General features: G+C 48.7%; 6 protein-coding genes across 6 annotated transcripts; 1 reads left to right on the forward strand and 5 right to left on the reverse strand.

Annotated features, from left to right (window-relative positions):
- Window positions 1–65: 65 nt before the first annotated feature.
- On the forward strand, window positions 66–1,853 carry FOXG_08500 (uncharacterized protein; the record flags this gene model as incomplete). The annotated part of the gene is made up of 2 exons (XM_018387474.1): window positions 66–459; window positions 513–1,853. 2 exons carry the CDS (start codon window positions 66–68, stop codon window positions 1,199–1,201), a joined length of 1,083 nt encoding a protein of 360 aa, XP_018245326.1. The 3' UTR covers window positions 1,202–1,853.
- On the reverse strand, window positions 1,144–3,088 carry FOXG_08501 (GTP-binding protein ypt2). The gene is made up of 3 exons (XM_018387475.1): window positions 2,793–3,088; window positions 2,313–2,580; window positions 1,144–2,144 (listed from the first exon to the last, which is right to left on the reverse strand). The coding sequence occupies exons 1-3, from the start codon at window positions 2,820–2,822 to the stop codon at window positions 1,831–1,833; spliced, it is 612 nt and encodes a 203-aa protein (XP_018245327.1). The 5' UTR covers window positions 2,823–3,088; the 3' UTR covers window positions 1,144–1,830.
- Window positions 3,089–3,968: 880 nt separating this feature from the next.
- FOXG_08502 (murein transglycosylase) lies at window positions 3,969–6,413 on the reverse strand. Its single transcript, XM_018387476.1, has 2 exons — window positions 5,509–6,413; window positions 3,969–5,451 (listed from the first exon to the last, which is right to left on the reverse strand). Exons 1-2 carry the CDS (start codon window positions 5,684–5,686, stop codon window positions 4,139–4,141), a joined length of 1,491 nt encoding a protein of 496 aa, XP_018245328.1. The 5' UTR covers window positions 5,687–6,413; the 3' UTR covers window positions 3,969–4,138.
- Window positions 6,414–7,263: 850 nt separating this feature from the next.
- FOXG_08503 (hsp10-like protein) lies at window positions 7,264–8,869 on the reverse strand. Its single transcript, XM_018387477.1, has 3 exons — window positions 8,597–8,869; window positions 8,117–8,403; window positions 7,264–8,052 (listed from the first exon to the last, which is right to left on the reverse strand). Exons 1-3 carry the CDS (start codon window positions 8,597–8,599, stop codon window positions 8,028–8,030), a joined length of 315 nt encoding a protein of 104 aa, XP_018245329.1. The 5' UTR covers window positions 8,600–8,869; the 3' UTR covers window positions 7,264–8,027.
- A 328-nt stretch (window positions 8,870–9,197) lies between these two features.
- Window positions 9,198–11,839, reverse strand: FOXG_08504 (HAL protein kinase; the record flags this gene model as incomplete). The annotated part of the gene is made up of 5 exons (XM_018387478.1): window positions 9,198–9,602; window positions 9,674–9,825; window positions 9,876–11,196; window positions 11,371–11,669; window positions 11,788–11,839. 5 exons carry the CDS (start codon window positions 11,837–11,839, stop codon window positions 9,198–9,200), a joined length of 2,229 nt encoding a protein of 742 aa, XP_018245330.1.
- A 2,057-nt stretch (window positions 11,840–13,896) lies between these two features.
- FOXG_08505 (50S ribosomal protein L11) lies at window positions 13,897–15,017 on the reverse strand. Its single transcript, XM_018387479.1, has 2 exons — window positions 14,810–15,017; window positions 13,897–14,759 (listed from the first exon to the last, which is right to left on the reverse strand). The coding sequence occupies exons 1-2, from the start codon at window positions 14,936–14,938 to the stop codon at window positions 14,424–14,426; spliced, it is 465 nt and encodes a 154-aa protein (XP_018245331.1). The 5' UTR covers window positions 14,939–15,017; the 3' UTR covers window positions 13,897–14,423.
- Between the last annotated feature and the right edge of the window lie 103 nt (window positions 15,018–15,120).

Here is a 15,120-nt window from a genome sequence, read left to right on the forward strand (position 1 = left end):
AAATCGGATCGGAACTCGGCCGAGTCCCGCATAACACCTTCACTCAATTGCTACTCTGCTCCAAGATGCTCTCAAACTTCCCCCCTTCCACCAACCTCAAATCCCATGTTTCCTCACAATCCACCGCCCGGATGATCCGCCAAAAATGGCTTCCCAATGCCAGGGCCCTCTTCGCCGCCCAGAAAAGATGTCTTTCTTCGCCAAGCGCCAGATTCCCCAACTTCGCCGAAAACGATGAGAGCTGGGGAACTCTGCAGGAGAAGCTCAACTCTTCTCTGCCCAATGCTGGTGCGAATTCGAAGCCAGTGCCTGGCACTTCGCTGAAGGGTGCAATGGCTCAGGACCATGGTTCCCGATACATGCTTGTCATGGAGGGTCTGCCAACATCGCTTCGCGCTGCTGACTTCCATCGTCTTGCGCCAGGTACCCTCTCTGGCTGGGAAAACTTCATCACTAATGGTACTACAAACCCTCCACACATTCATTGACTATTGAGCTCACAAAAATACCAGTCCATCAAGAACGCGATCCCTGGACTATGGAACCCCTTGGCACATACTACATAACCTTCCCCTCCAGCGGCGCCGCCTACATCTACCGCGACAGAGTCGAACGTCTCCTCCGCCTCGCCCAAGCAAAGATGAAAGACAAGACAGGTCTCTGGGTCACCAAAGTGAACCCCGTTCTCATCAATAAAAAAACCAACCCCGCAGTTGAGGTCGAGCGCTTCACACTCCTCCCGGGTTCATACCCATCCAAGCTTGAGATCAAGAGCAAACGGGTCAGAAAGATGGCATGGCAGAAAGTCATGGACCGAATCGTTGAAAAATCGTCCATAAAAAGGAATCCTAGCCATGTGCTACTTGAGCTACCGCAGGCGAGTTTCTCGGCGTCGGAGCTCAAGGCGATCATAAAGCAGGATGGTATAGAAAGTGGGCACAATTGGCAAATAGATGTGTTCAGCCTGAGGGAGACTATGAACTTTGATAGTGGGGTTACCACAGACACCCTTCGAGTACCTCTGACTCGAGGCAGTCCCGAGTTTCGACGCAAGCTCGATTCACGGTTTGTCCTTACCTGCGCGACTCCTGAAGTGGCATGGCGATTCATTCGTAATTGGAATCAGCGCATCCTTGAATATGACGGAGGAGATGAGGTTATCCAGCGTAACCGTGTAAAAGTATCGTATATTGAGACTTAGCGACTGTATTATATCATAACGAATAGATTTAAAGAGTCAAAGACGCTCGCTCCACAGCCCATCGAATCTCTGATCTTTTCGAAAATAAGACACCAACACTTTCACAAAGGAGTCTTCTTTGGCTCTTCTTGACCCGACATTCAATCGCAAGCAAAGAAATCAAAGACTTCAACAACGACCACTCATGCACATAACGAAAGCAATGTATATTAGACCCAGATCAAAAACCGAAACTCCAGACCGGATTTGCTCTCTAAGATGGGGTGGAAGGTCGATCGGGGGAACAACAAGACATGACCAAAACCTCTCGCAATGTCGTCACTCATCCTTTTGAACGTGACTGAGATTTGCCGCCCAGCTCAAACTAACAGCCATCCATTCCTCTCTTTCGGCCCCTTTCCTTCTTTCCTTCGTTTCCTTTCACCCATCCCTCATGCCCGAAGACAAGAGCACAGGTTCTCTTCCCATTCTCCTAATGGTGAACTCTCCAACTCTCTCATCTCACGCTGACCCGTACACAGCGTGTTCACCTCCCTCGAGTTTACAAAGTAATAAGCTTGAAAAAATATAAAATAAAAACGACGGCAAACGGAAAATGACAGATAAACGAACTCCTTAGGGTATTCGGTTTAGCAGCACTTGCTGCCGCCGCCTTCGCTCTTATCGCCGACGTTGACACCGCTCGCTGAGGGTTGGTCGTTCTTGGAGTTGTCGATAAGTCGCTTCTTGATGTCTGCGGCTAGGCTGTAGAAGGCCTTGTCGATATTGATGTTGCTCTTGGCGGAGACCTCGAGGAAGGGAATGCCCAGCTCGTCGGCGAGAGCTTGGCCTTGCTCGGTGGAAACAACTCGCTTCTCCTCCCAGTCGCACTTGTTGCCAATTAGAATCTTGTTGACACCCTCGGTAGCATGTTGCTCGACGTTTTGGAACCAAGTTCGGATGTCTATAAAAAAGTTAGTTAGTTGCTATTGGTATATGTGGCTCGATAGCGCATTGCTTTGTTGGGCCAAGGGCGCTGGGCGACTATTTGACTATCGGGTAGGAGAGGGGCAACACAACATATCATGAAATGTGTATATCGAGCAGTGTCGTGAAGAATAGTAAGACGTACTGTTGAATGAGCGCTCGTCGGTGACGTCGTAGACAAGGAGGATTCCCATGGCACCACGGTAATAGGCGGTGGTGATGGTGCGGAAACGCTCCTGACCGGCGGTATCCCAGATCTGCAGCTTGACGCGCTTTCCATCGAGCTCAATAGTTCTGATCTTGAAGTCGATACCGATAGTGGTGATAAATGAAGGGGTGAAGGAGTCTTCGCTGAATCGCAGCAGACAGCACGACTTGCCGACGCCGGAGTCGCCTATCAGGAGCAGCTTAATCTACATGACGAGGAGGGTCAGCGAGAGTTATCAAGAGGCGGTCGCATGCAGTGAATAATAGCGACCACAGCGCGATGCGAGTTGGGATATTCATATTCGTCGGGGTTTGGCTCAAGACAACATGAATCCAAGGGACGCAGGGGGCGGATTGGCGGGCGGTGGGGGTGAGGGAACGGTAGTAGATTGGATTGGATTGGATTTGGATATCGTACCAGGAAATCATAGTTACGATTACTCGACATGTTGACCAAGAGTGAGAGCAGCGGAAGAAGCTACTGTGTAGTGAAGCGACGATAGCGACGAGTTCGGTGGTCGAGGATGCGGAGGAGGCGAAAGACAAGGCTAGTGCGTGGGTGATTGAGGTCTGATGGTCGTCGAGGGTTGAAGATGGAGATAGAGATGGAGTTGGAAATGGAAATGGGGACTGGGAGTGAAAGTGGAGGAGGGAATTGGATTGGTCTTTGAACCGCGGGACTAATCCGTTTGCCTGTACCTAGAACGGCAGGCGAATGAGATTCCGTTGAAGACCTCTACGGCACAGGCTTAGGCAGTGACGAACTAACTAACACTACGTGTTTACAGGGGCTTTCGCCTCCACTGCTCTACTGGTTTTAGGCTGTCGCAGCGCCAAAGGACTCCAGTTGGCAGTGGAGGGAGGTGTTTCAGCAGCGGACAACGTTTAAAAGAGCCTACGTGTCAGGCTGTACTTTAGCAAGTGATGATTTGGAATTCTCTCAAGGTCATTTCCATTGTATTTTCTCGTTATTTGTCTGCCTATCTCATCTTACCTATTCAAACTTGAAACAGGCAGGCGGATGTCCTCCACATTAACAGAGAATATAAATACATCCCAGCGCATAAGCTGTGTTATGCATCCATCCGTAGATGGTTTCAATTATATATTCCGATATCCCTATACAGTACAATATGCATTCTGAGTAACACGGACGGCTACCTTGCATAGAGAAAGCCTTTCAACATCTGTAACTGTGTTTAACACTCAAACAGTGTCTACCCCTGAAAAATGAAAGATTGCGGCGTCTATCTTTGATACTCAACGTTGACTTTTCTGCAAACTCGGGTTCCACAGCGGCTTTGTCCCCTACAAATCTTGGCCCCTTCACGCTTTCCAATACATTTTGCCCCTAGTACACGACGTCATCTTGAGAGACATCATCACGGGACACACTTTATGAAAAGGTCAGCCACACTCATTACGTCCAGCTTTGCCACATGAGCACAACTTGCACGACAAGAGAGAAATCAAGTTGGAGGGTTGAACTCAATAATCAGGTTAAATGCGTTCTAAAATGTTGAGGCTCGTTGTGTTTCACGATACTCCTCGGCCTACGCTCTCGCTGTATCAGTCACCAACTCAATCAATAAAGTGCGTCATAAGAGTAATTTAATTGATTTCTCATAGATGCTTCCAAATGACCTCGTTGAACATGGTCAACCGAGCCAAGTGAACTTTCAGCTGTTCAATCATTCATCCATCCAAAAGTACATAAAAAGAAGTGAAGAATCTCAAACCACAATCCCCATCATAACTTGTTGTTTACTTCTTGCAAATGCCAAATGCGTTCTGGCAACCACACTCACACTGCTTGGCCTTGCGTCCACATTTGCCTCCGCGAGAGCAGCAGTCACCAAACTTGCTGCCCTCACAAGTTTGTCCAGTCTCACCGCCGCAGCGGCCGTCCTCAGAAACCTTGAGTCCAGAGCTTCCCTCTTGGGTAGGTTCGCTTGTCTGAACTGGCATGGGGTACTTGATAACAGGAGTGTCCTTGTACTTGGTGTTCTTCTCATACTTGTCCCACTTGCGGGTCGCTGTCTCTTGGGTAGCCTCAGTATTCTCAGCAGGCTTCGAGGCTTCAGTCGTAGCGGCGGCAGCCTGAGATGTCTTTGATGGAGCAGCGTAGGTCTCCTTGCTAGCAGGCTTGTCGTTGGAGTTGGAGTTCTTGCCATCGGTGGCTAGATCACTACCCTCAAAGTCGCCATAGGGAGCAGGAATAGGACCAGGAGCCTCGGCAAAGTACTCCTTGCCAGTGAAGTTAGGAGGACCCTCAAAGTCCTTGGCTTTGCAAGCGGCGTTGATCTCCTTGCAGTAGTCATTCCAGGTGTCACAACCCTTACCGCCAGTAGGGGGAGCGTTGTCCCAGCAGTCACCAACAATATCCCAGCACTTCTTGGCCGCAGCCCAGCAGTTGTCTTGTCCGGAGTACTTCGCAAGAGGCTTGCCGCACCAGTTGGCGTTCTTGGCAAGGCAGTCCTTGGGGACAAGACCATCCTTCTGGGTCTGCTTGGTGCCAGTCTCTTTAGAGGTAGGGTTCCAAACCTCAGGTCCAGGAATAGGGTATTCACCCTTGTCGCTGTAGATGTTGTAGGTGACACCGGGGTCCTTCTTGTCAACATAGCCTGGAATGCTGACCTCGTACTTCTCAGGGATCTCAAGAGGACTTTCAGGACCATTTTCGATGAAGATCTGGGCACAGCTGTGGTAGAACTGAGGGTCACCTGAGGGAGCGTTGTGGAGGGCCAGGACCTCGGGGCGGACGAGGTAGTAACCGGCAGGGAGACCAGTGGGGAGGTCAACTGAAAGAAGACCACCGTTGGATCGGAGAGTGTCGGTACACCACTTGTCCTCCTTGACGTTGTAGCCATCTTCCCAGACCTTGAACCAACCGTCACCAGCAGCAGAGTCCGAGTTCATATCATCGACCTTCTTCATGTAGACGGAGCAAGGGCCTTTGTGGCCTTCGGCAATGGCACCAGGGTGGGAGTAGCTGGGGGATTCACGGAATTGGAAGGTCAGTTGAGCACCGCCGGGAGCCGGGCAGGTGAACTTGACTGGCTTGTCACCATTTTCACCTGTGTTTCTCATCAGTTACTGTCTCTAAGTTAAGGTCACCGTAAAGATCTACTTACCGCAGGCCATGACACCTCCAGTAATGGGGTAGATGGGGCTGTTGGCCTTGGAGGCATCCTTAGGCTGACGAACACAGGTACCGTCGCCCTGGTTCTCACCATCGATGAAAAGAGTAGTGAAGAGGGTGTGGGCATTCGCAGCAGTAGTGAGGCCGAGAACAGTAGCAAGAAGCTTCATGTTGGATAGTTCAAAAGAAAATCGTTTCGAAAAACACAGATGAAGGAGAGCAGAAAGCCAGTTCTGCTATAAAAACCGCTAGGGTTGAAGTCGTTGATTGATGTCGTGAAAAGGGAGCGTAAATGCTTGAAGAAGCAGTAAGGAATGTCTTTCAATCAATGAAGGAATGAATAAGTGAAAAGAAGAGAAAGAGTCACAGTATAACTCGAAAACACCGTGATGAGGAAGAATGAAGGTGAAGAGAGAAGAGGTAAAGCATCACGAACTTGTGGCCATGCCTCATATATATTGCAACTCCTCAGCTCACGATCAGGGATGGCCGTAGCAGGCATCTCAACCTCAGCTCGGGTCAGCCTGCAGATCAGATCCTCCAGACCTGGTTCTATACAAGGATTATGGTGATGGCCAAGCTCGACGAGTTACACCAAAACTGCCCAACTTTCCACTTGTTCGGTGCATAGGCGACAAACAGCGCCAGCACCTCAAACGGTGGCGTTCCTCCTAGCCTGACCCTTTCCATTTCCCCAGCGTGATAGCTAGGGACGGATAATGCTGGATACCCATGTTTAGGCTCTCTGCATGTTTCCAGGTGTAATCAAACAGGCCGCCAAACATAGAGGTCAAGGCCACAGTCATGATCCCTGTGGCGCATCAGTTGGAGTCAATCACCGAGTGCCAAGATATTCAAGGTGAAACGTAGTGAGAAGGGCCTGAGTCTAGGTCTGCGGGTGCTTTGATGAGTGTAAGTAAGATTGAATGGTTGAAGTTGGATTGGATTGGATGGAGGCTTAAGCTAAGTTTTGGTACCTGCGTCTAGGAAGCGCCCAGATAAACGGGCGTTTCCGTTGTGGATGTAACCTCCAATACCTTGCCAATTACTGTAGCCAAAAGGGTCTGCTTTCTACAGTTCTGGCCGTGTATTACTATCTTTTTATTCTTTACTCAGATATTATGCTAATAGTTCCCGTTAACCTTAATCATAAGCATTCTGCTAATGCTTCATTGAACTAAACGGCATCGTTTCAACCCTAATTCTTTCTAAACGCTGGCGGAAAACAAAAAGCAATTCTCAAGTTGGCTCAGAGAAACAAATACAGGGGTTATCCATGATCATCCAAACTCATGACAGTGACTACAGTGACAGTCTATTAATCATGGTGCGACTCTTGAACCCAACTCCTCTCATCCTTTCGATCCCTTATTCAAGATTGTCTATACGTATCATTCATGGACGTGCTCATTCAATTCTAGGTTTTCATCCTTCGTGGATTCACAACCCTCAGGGGTAAGCTTCAGCCGCAAATCGCTCAGGGAACCTTAAGTTAGTTAATCGGGGTAGTTTAAATCACAAGATCGCTGTCCAGTACCCAGTAAGAACTACATCTGTAGTATACATATACTCTTACTCTTCAGCCGTCCTCTTCCTGATGGAGAATACTGAAAATCAACTCCTTTGAAGGTCATGTTCATATTTGAAGCTGCACGATTCAAGTCCGGGGGACAAGGATCATGTCGATCCTCCCCTCCACATGTTTAATACCAGGGGTTTCATGAACCTCCCTCATCTCATCCCATCACCCTTTTGCCACCCTGTTCAGTTCGAAACTCAGAAAACACAACCAACACGGTTGGAAAAATGAGGCATCTGTTCCGCTGTCATCCCATCATATGTTGATCACTTATGAAGCTTGTTTTATACCCCTGCTTTTTCACACATTCCGACTTGGCATCACCAAACTGCACGGTACATTACATGCACATTAACATACAGTCTGGCCAAGCTGCATGTTTTCTCTATTCCCAAGTGATTACTCAGCTTCAGTATCGGCCTTCTGCAGCAAAGTGTGTTTCAAGAGAAAACAAAACAAAACATCGGCCCTGCACAGGTCGTACAAGAATAACCTCGTCAGGCTTCGGGCTTCGCTCTTCGGCGCTTCGGTAGCCCAAATGCCGGCCCATTCACCAGATCAACTCATAACCAATTGATCCTTTGCCTTCCTATATATGCGACGTCTAGCTGCTTCACCTGCCGAAGCCTCATCCACGATACTACCATCACACAATACGGGTAATGATTTGTAAAATCATACAATTGAAAGGGTAAGAGTGGAGATTTGATTCTGTCCTGCGCGACCAACGCTTTTAAACTCCTCATACACACTTATACAAACATACATCTTGAATCCTTGCATAATTGGTCTGTCATTTTTGCGCCTACATTACAATCGTCCCCTCCCTCTTCCCCTCCAAAGCGACCTCAGCAGAGCTCCATCTCTTGCGTCCGCCGCTCTCGATATGGTACAGTATGATACAAGCAGACTATTTTTGATATATGGGTATCTTATTCGTTGATCTTGGCCAGGATCCTAATTATGTAAGTCAGTATATCTGCTCCCTCATGGCAATGTCTGGTGGTATGTGGCCACTTACTCGCTGTCGCGGAAGAGCTGGAACTCCTCCTCGCCGGCCTTGACGGGGGAACCGCCGAATTGAGGGATCAGAACACGGTCACCAACGGCAACGCCCATGGGTAGTCGGTTACCCTTCTTGTCCATGGCACCGGGGCCGACGGCGAGGACCTTGGCCTCGTTGAGCTTCTCAACACTGGACTCGGGCAGGAAGATGCCGCTGGCGGTCTTGGTCTCGGCCTTGATGCGCTGGACGAGAACACGGTCAAGGAGGGGAGCGAGAGCTCGGATAGACTTAATGGAGGTGGCCTGTAGCGTTGGATGTTAGTCCTAGCGGTTCTTCCTTGTCTCTCATGGTGCTCATGCACCTGAATGCTTCAATCCCTCCCATCTTGGCCTCCTCATGGTTCCTAATTGCCGAGGATAAGAAGCTAGATAGTCGAGACTGAAGCATTGGCGGGGCTGCTTCTGCAATTTGTTACAGTAGCAATCATAAACGTACCATTGTGATTAAGTAAAAAAGATGATTGGGTATATGATCAAGAGAGCCGTAGATTCGTAATTGGAGAAGTAAACAAGAAGAAGAGTTCGGCTGCGGTGTTCAACGGAGTTCAAATCGGCGGTGGATCTCGTCTCTTCCAACAGCTTCCAGAAGAAGGTCAGCAATTTTTTTCCCCATGCTTCCCCTCGGCTCTTGATTTCCCCGGTTCCGAGAATCGGCACTACACGTCCAATTGCCGCCCAAAAGCGGTATATCATGCCGAACGACTTACACCACGAAGCTCCTCATTATCATTCATGTGATCTGTACTCAATATTATTTTTTATAATTCAACGCTGTCTTTCTCTCTTAATCGCTGAAAAGCTTTAACAGTCCCGTATCCATATTCTGTGACTGTTACTAGTCAAACACTGTTACCAAGGAACTCTCGACAGTTGCTGATCCTCCATCTATCTGTTCGTCATTCATCAATGCAGCTCATATGCGAATCCGTTTCAAACAGCCCCCAATTTATGTCTTTCATTGCTCTCAAAACGCCAAATGCCGGCCTCCCTTCAGGAATAGTCAATTTGTGTTGCGGTCGTAGCCAATCGTCTAATGATCACTTCTTCTCCGGTTGTTGCGAGTTGGCTGGCGGTTCCAAGATATGAGTGTGATTGTCAGCTGGGACAACCTCACCGTGGTCAAATTGTTGGCAAATGACTGTATCTGCAACCCATGGCTCCTGAAGAATCTCATCCATTCGGGCACGAGTCTTGGGGTTAAGATCAAGCATTCTGCTAATGATGTGTCTGCTTTCCCTAGGCAGCAGACGCAAAATACGCCATGGGCCACGGATGACTTCTTTCTTATCACCACTCGACTGTGTCTTAGAGTCCTTCGAGTCGGTCGTCGAGCTGGCCTCTTTTGAGGTTGCCTCTTCTTTTTGCTCATGATGAGTATGTTTCTTTGTCTCATCCTCAGCCAAAAAGTCTCGCGCTGGCGTGGTGGTCAAATCATTCGTTGACTTTGAGGGTACAATTAGCTTCCTGGGGTCGTGTCCTGGAGTCGGGTCCGCCGCGAACAACTTGTTGGGACATCGTCTTTCATATAACTTGGCCGAAATGGTTGTTCCCGTAGGTCTTCGCGCGTTTTCCGAGTAATCGGTGACGCGACGCAATTGTTGCTTGCCGTCCCCTGCAGAAGTTGCTGTAGCTCGGGTGCGAGATAAGGGTCAGAGCCGACAATACCTGACACCAGTTAGCCAATGTCCTCACACTTTATTGGTGAAGAAATCTACCTTTTGCGGGTACAGTGTCTGTCTCAAATGGGTATTTGAAGACGTGGGCACTGCCAAAATCGATGATCTTCATGATACCCTTGGAGCTCACCACCACATTATCCAGCTTCAGATCGCGGTGGGCAAGGCCCACGCTATGCAGATAAGTCACGCCATTGAGGATTTGCAGGAAGCAGCACGTTATCTCTTCCCGGGACATCCGACCGGTCATAACGATTGCAAAGAGATCAAACGGTGCATATTCCATCACTTCATACCAACGCCCCTTTTCTTGAAGAATGTCCAACGTTTCGATGATGTTGCCGTGGTGAAGGGTCGATCCAACGCAAAATTCGGCTGTCACTTTCTTGTTGTACTCTTTTTCGGTTTCGTATGTGTGTCTTGCACGGAACTCCTTGACTGCAAATACGGTACCGTCGTCCTTGCGCTTCATCAGTCTCACCGAGCCACCCGCGCCGGAGCCCAGAAATTTTCCGAGCTTACCGTACTTGGAAGACAACCCATGATCATCTCCAAAAGGCAATTGCTGGGTCGATTTGGAAGCTGCAGCTTTCGTGCCGAGCTTGATCGATGGTGCTGGTGACGACTCTCTCTTCTTGTTGTGGTGTCCGCCCTTGCGGAAAAATCGTTTTAAATCTGCCATTGAGCCGTGTCCGGGCTGAAGATTGCCAGTCGAGACGCTATCATTCGGTGCAAGCTCTTCACTACTGTTCCTTGCACTACCAAAGATTGACGATCCGCGCTTCTCGTTCAGATTTGACTTGGACCCGTGGGGAGAGCCATGCTTCTTCTTGCGCGAGAAGATGAACCTGGGGTCGATTGAGTGCTTTGTTGTATGTGCTGCTGGTGCAGGTCGTCGGCCTTTGGCGTAGGGATCGTTGATGTCACCGCCAGGAGTAAATGGCTTAGAGTAGAAGTTTGACGCTGAGCTTCGGGACGGACTAGATTCTCGAGAAGCAGGCACAGAACCAGGTCCTACTCCAAACATGCCTCGACGATGGGACTGGTGCTGCTCTTCAGCGGAAGAAGCCCTACGGACCGCATGATCGGAAGCAGCTCGAGGAGCTGAAGGTCTTCTATCGGGAGCTGGTGAAGCCTTTTCATGCGATGACGATGCCTGTGGGGTGATAACCGGGGGTTCATTCGTCTTGGCCACTTCCTTACCCTTCTTATCCGAACTAGCCTGGCCGGATCCCGCGGGAGTTAGGGGAGGGGAAGCCAACGTAGAGACTTGAGGGCTGGTATGCGGGGATTGGAAGGTGGCAGAGGTGGGTGTGGGCAATCTGGTAGACTGTCCGGATTCATCCTCATGCGATGGGACCTACAATGACATCAGTTAGCGTTAGTCACAAAACCTTCAATTATGGCAACGCAGTGACAACGTCGCAAAGCTCAAATGCCACAATCAAATTGCCGGTAGTAATTACAGTGGAATTTGATCGAGAGCACTCTCCAAAAGCTGGCGAAGCGTGAATACACAGAAAGGGGGTCATACTCGGGAAGGTGGGAGCGAGAAAGCTTCAAATTGGCAGTTGTTCAAGCGCAATTCTTGTAACGGTCGGCCGTGGAGAGACTTTGTGAACGCTTTAAGCTGATCGGCAGTAACTTCGGTGAAAGGGCTTGACTGGTCGTGCTCTTCATGCTCTGGGTTCGACGATGACGGGTCAACGGCGGCGGGTTGGGTAGGTGATATCTCCTGAACGGCGGATGAGAAGCGAACGCCGGAGGCGTCTTCAGATGCATCGTCCTTGTCTCCAATTGACTCTTGAGGTTTCTGAACAGGCTCTGAAGCTTCTATCATATCTACGATTAGCGATTGTATCACAACCATCGTTTCGCAGTGCTTCAGTGCGCCGAGCAGAAGATCAAGGTGGGGCAGAATAGGCTCGGCAGAACCGGAAGATAGACTTACCAGAGACACCCTGGGAGCGAGGAAGCTCCTGGGGAGGATTTGAAGAACTCATCGGATTAGAAATGGATGCTTTGATGGGATATGGGCAAAGTAACCAAAAAGCAACCACAGTCGTAATATGATGAGGGTGGTAAGAAGAAGCGAGACTCAGCAGAGTAAGAGTTGCGACGACGATGATAAAAGAGGACGGACATGGCCCGCACTACTACCTCACTATGTACCTAGTGGGGGGATCCACTTTGTTTCCTTCTCTCCCACCTTTTGAGGACAGTCCGAGTGGTGGTCTTCCCTTTTTGCTGGGCTGGGCTACGGGCAATAGTTAGCGTTTAGGAGGTCCTTCTACGGCAATGCTGGTGCTAGAAACACGCTAGATGTGCGCTAAAAACTGTTTTCTGGCAGCTGGTGATTCCCTTAGGTACAGTACGATGGGGGTCAAAAGCTGAGGCTTGTTCGGACATATGCGAATATTTAAGTTGAAGATGAGTCCGTGTTGATCATGAGTCAACGTGTACGCCGTATTCATCTGATCACTTTTCCCAACAGAAGCACCCCCTATCGTCAGCTTTTAACTTATCTTTACTGCTGATAGCTTGACTGAAGTGGTATAGTAAGCACTGAGTATCATGTACCTCGACTTACGAAGCTCTCCCTGATCTCATGGTCCTGGCGCGCATCACTAGACAGGGCTCCTTGTCAAGAGAAAAATTCAACATATGAGTATGAATAATGGAAGCAGTCCAATGCCCACGGATAATCACAATTGCATTGCATTGGGTTACAAAACAATTTCCTCGTTGGGTTGGAAAACCTTCTTGTGACTATGACTCAACTCCTCTTACACTGAGGGTGCCACCAACAGCCATACATCCATAGCATGTGCACTAACGATGCAGAGATCGGGAAGACGGTTAGTTCTCCGGTATTGAAGTTCACTTCACACAAACATTTCGAGATCCGTGAATATGACCCCCTGTCAAACTCAACGATCTGACCCGATTTAGGCTCTCGCTCAGCTTCGTTCCCTAGTCGACGTATCCATAAGGATATTTACAAGCTTGATTGATATAGCGGTGTCTTGAAGTAATACGATTAACACGAGAAGCTCCAACATGGATGATATCTAACGTTACTTGAGCTACTACGAGTGTAAACTCCGTTATGGTGCCGCGGCCTTTGTGTAAGTGACCCATGTGTCAGTGAGCCTCACCCAAGAAAACGTGTGAGACACAATGTGTGACAATGTCGAGTATCACCTGCTTCTAGAAACATGGAAGGCGAGAATTTTTCATCCCTTCAAGCTTAATACGTAACATAAAGCCAGGTCCAAGCCCAGCCCAGTCACAGCGGAGCTCCCGGCCAAGTTTCGGTCGCCTCCAAGCCTCCAAGTTGCAAGAATCTTTTTATCCCTTCATTAACAACTAGTCAAGTATACTTCAAATAAGCAACCCCACTAATTTAAATATCGAAAAGGTTTTTGTTCCTTGGGCTATTCCAGTGTAAGCAACAAGTCCCGTGTCAAGCTCAATTCTTATTTAGGGCCATACGCAAGCCGCCTGGCCTTACGCGTGTTGGTGTCCAGTTTACGTATTTCCGGTCTTGCTAAAGTGGTTTCAGTGGCAATGGAAGTCGAACTTTTCCATAAAGGTCAAGTCAACAGATGGGGCCATAAGGATATCTCGATCTTCAGACTTTTTATGTGATCACCTGTTACAGTCAGGAACTGGCCCCAGAAGATCTGTCAAGACGTCGATCTTCCGTTGTGCCCGGAGATCTCGAGGCTTTATTGTCTCAGGATCCTATCAAGTCGTTTCATTTTTCCTGTCTCATCACTAGGACATTTACCCAGTCCTCAGAGTTGCAGAACTCGGGACTCTGAATTAGAGGGCTAGAAACAATCATTTCAAGATTCTGCTAAATTTAGGATGACATTATCCTAAAATATCCTAAACTCGTCTAATTATTATCTAGGGAGACGATCCTATATTTTCTGTCTCCCTCTAGCTACTTAGTGCAATTGAACACAGAGTGTGGCATAGAAACATATTGCCAAGCATCGACGACACAGCATATGAACCAATGGTTTCAATGATAGTTTGATGCACATATAATCATGATCTGAGATGCATCGTACATGGGATGCAGTCATATGTATTCCACACGACTTCATTGGTTTCAACGGGATACGAGACTTCATGCAAGCCACGCGTAAGGTGGATCGAGAGTATTTCCTGGATAAGTGCCTACTCACGTACTAATAGAGGCACGTGAGGTGCTGACGATTTGCGAATTGTTAAGACCAGATCAACTTCACATGTCTTGCCTCATGACATCGGACAACGACCGTCTGTGATCACTCACTTAGCCTTCAAGTGCTGAACCACGTTCATGTCCATCTTCTCACATCAATGCCATCGAAATAAGCCTGATATAAGATCGGCCTGCCCGACACACGCAATTGTGAAAGAAAAACCAGTATTTCGCCTTTTGAACGCTGAATAGATGCATCGTGAAATTCTTCCTCTGGTCAGAGGCCCAACTCCCTATCCATAAACTGTTGTACAAGTATAATATCTGGTTGGAGATCTTCGTACACACCACATTCTGTGGTCTTTTATTTTCATTTCGTAGTCATGCCCCTAAGCCACCACTTCAATTCCCATCGTCTTCGCTTGATAAATGACCGATCTGCAAAGTCCCTCCAGCGATAGGCCTGAAAGTCGGAGCTCAGTCTGCTTAATCTTTGCAATTTCATAAATGTGCTTCAGGGATAGAGTGCCGACAGTCTCATGCCCGGGCTTACTGACACCCTTTCGCTTGCCCTTCTTTCCCATGGGAGCTTCGACGGCGTTAAGGAGAAGCCATGAGGTGTGCGGTGTTCGGACGTCAAAGGTAAATGATCGGTCGGGGCGGACGGTAACTCGGCATGGCATTGGTGTTCCAGTGATAATATGGGCAGTTCGCGCGTTGAATTCCTGAGCGCAAGTTAGCAAACAATTGACGTCTGAGCTCATATAACACTGACCTTACAAAAGTCCATAGACTTTACACCCTTGGAACCGAGAGCAGGACCAACAGGAGGACTAGGACTAGCCTGTCCAGCTCCCACGATCAGCTTCACGATTTGATCAACGCCGCCTCGACCCTTTGACATGATTGCGGTTGTGTTGGGATAGGCAGTGTCTCGTTACGACGTTAAACGTTGATAGTGTTTTGCGAGCTGAAGAAATTCGAGAGCCAATGTCTCTAGCGTCCTGATTGGCCCACAGCAAGTGTCATGATGTCCCCACAATCGAATCGCCCCACCAGCACATACATAGCTTACTGTACCTAACT

The sequence above is a fragment of the Fusarium oxysporum genome, chromosome 2 (assembly GCF_000149955.1).
Source record: "Fusarium oxysporum f. sp. lycopersici 4287 chromosome 2, whole genome shotgun sequence".
Taxonomy (NCBI): Eukaryota; Fungi; Ascomycota; class Sordariomycetes; order Hypocreales; family Nectriaceae; genus Fusarium; species Fusarium oxysporum.

What these genes read in the sequence shown, in the direction of transcription:
- FOXG_08503 (XM_018387477.1), bottom strand. An exon ending in CAGCTCTTCCGCGACAGCGA is followed by an intron (nt 8,053 to 8,116) that starts GTAAGTGGCCAC and finishes TTACATAATTAG; the next exon opens with GATCCTGGCCAAGATCAACG.
- FOXG_08501 (XM_018387475.1), bottom strand. Translation starts at nt 2,822, where the DNA reads ATGTCGAGTAATCGTAACTATGATTTCCTG. An exon ending in ATCGTAACTATGATTTCCTG is followed by an intron (nt 2,581 to 2,792) that starts GTACGATATCCA and finishes CTCGTCATGTAG; the next exon opens with ATTAAGCTGCTCCTGATAGG. An exon ending in CGACGAGCGCTCATTCAACA is followed by an intron (nt 2,145 to 2,312) that starts GTACGTCTTACT and finishes ACTTTTTTATAG; the next exon opens with ACATCCGAACTTGGTTCCAA.
- FOXG_08502 (XM_018387476.1), bottom strand. Translation starts at nt 5,686, where the DNA reads ATGAAGCTTCTTGCTACTGTTCTCGGCCTCACTACTGCTGCGAATGCC. An exon ending in TGGAGGTGTCATGGCCTGCG is followed by an intron (nt 5,452 to 5,508) that starts GTAAGTAGATCT and finishes TGAGAAACACAG; the next exon opens with GTGAAAATGGTGACAAGCCA.
- FOXG_08505 (XM_018387479.1), bottom strand. Translation starts at nt 14,938, where the DNA reads ATGTCAAAGGGTCGAGGCGGCGTTGATCAAATCGTGAAGCTGATCGTG. An exon ending in AGTCTATGGACTTTTGTAAG is followed by an intron (nt 14,760 to 14,809) that starts GTCAGTGTTATA and finishes ACTTGCGCTCAG; the next exon opens with GAATTCAACGCGCGAACTGC.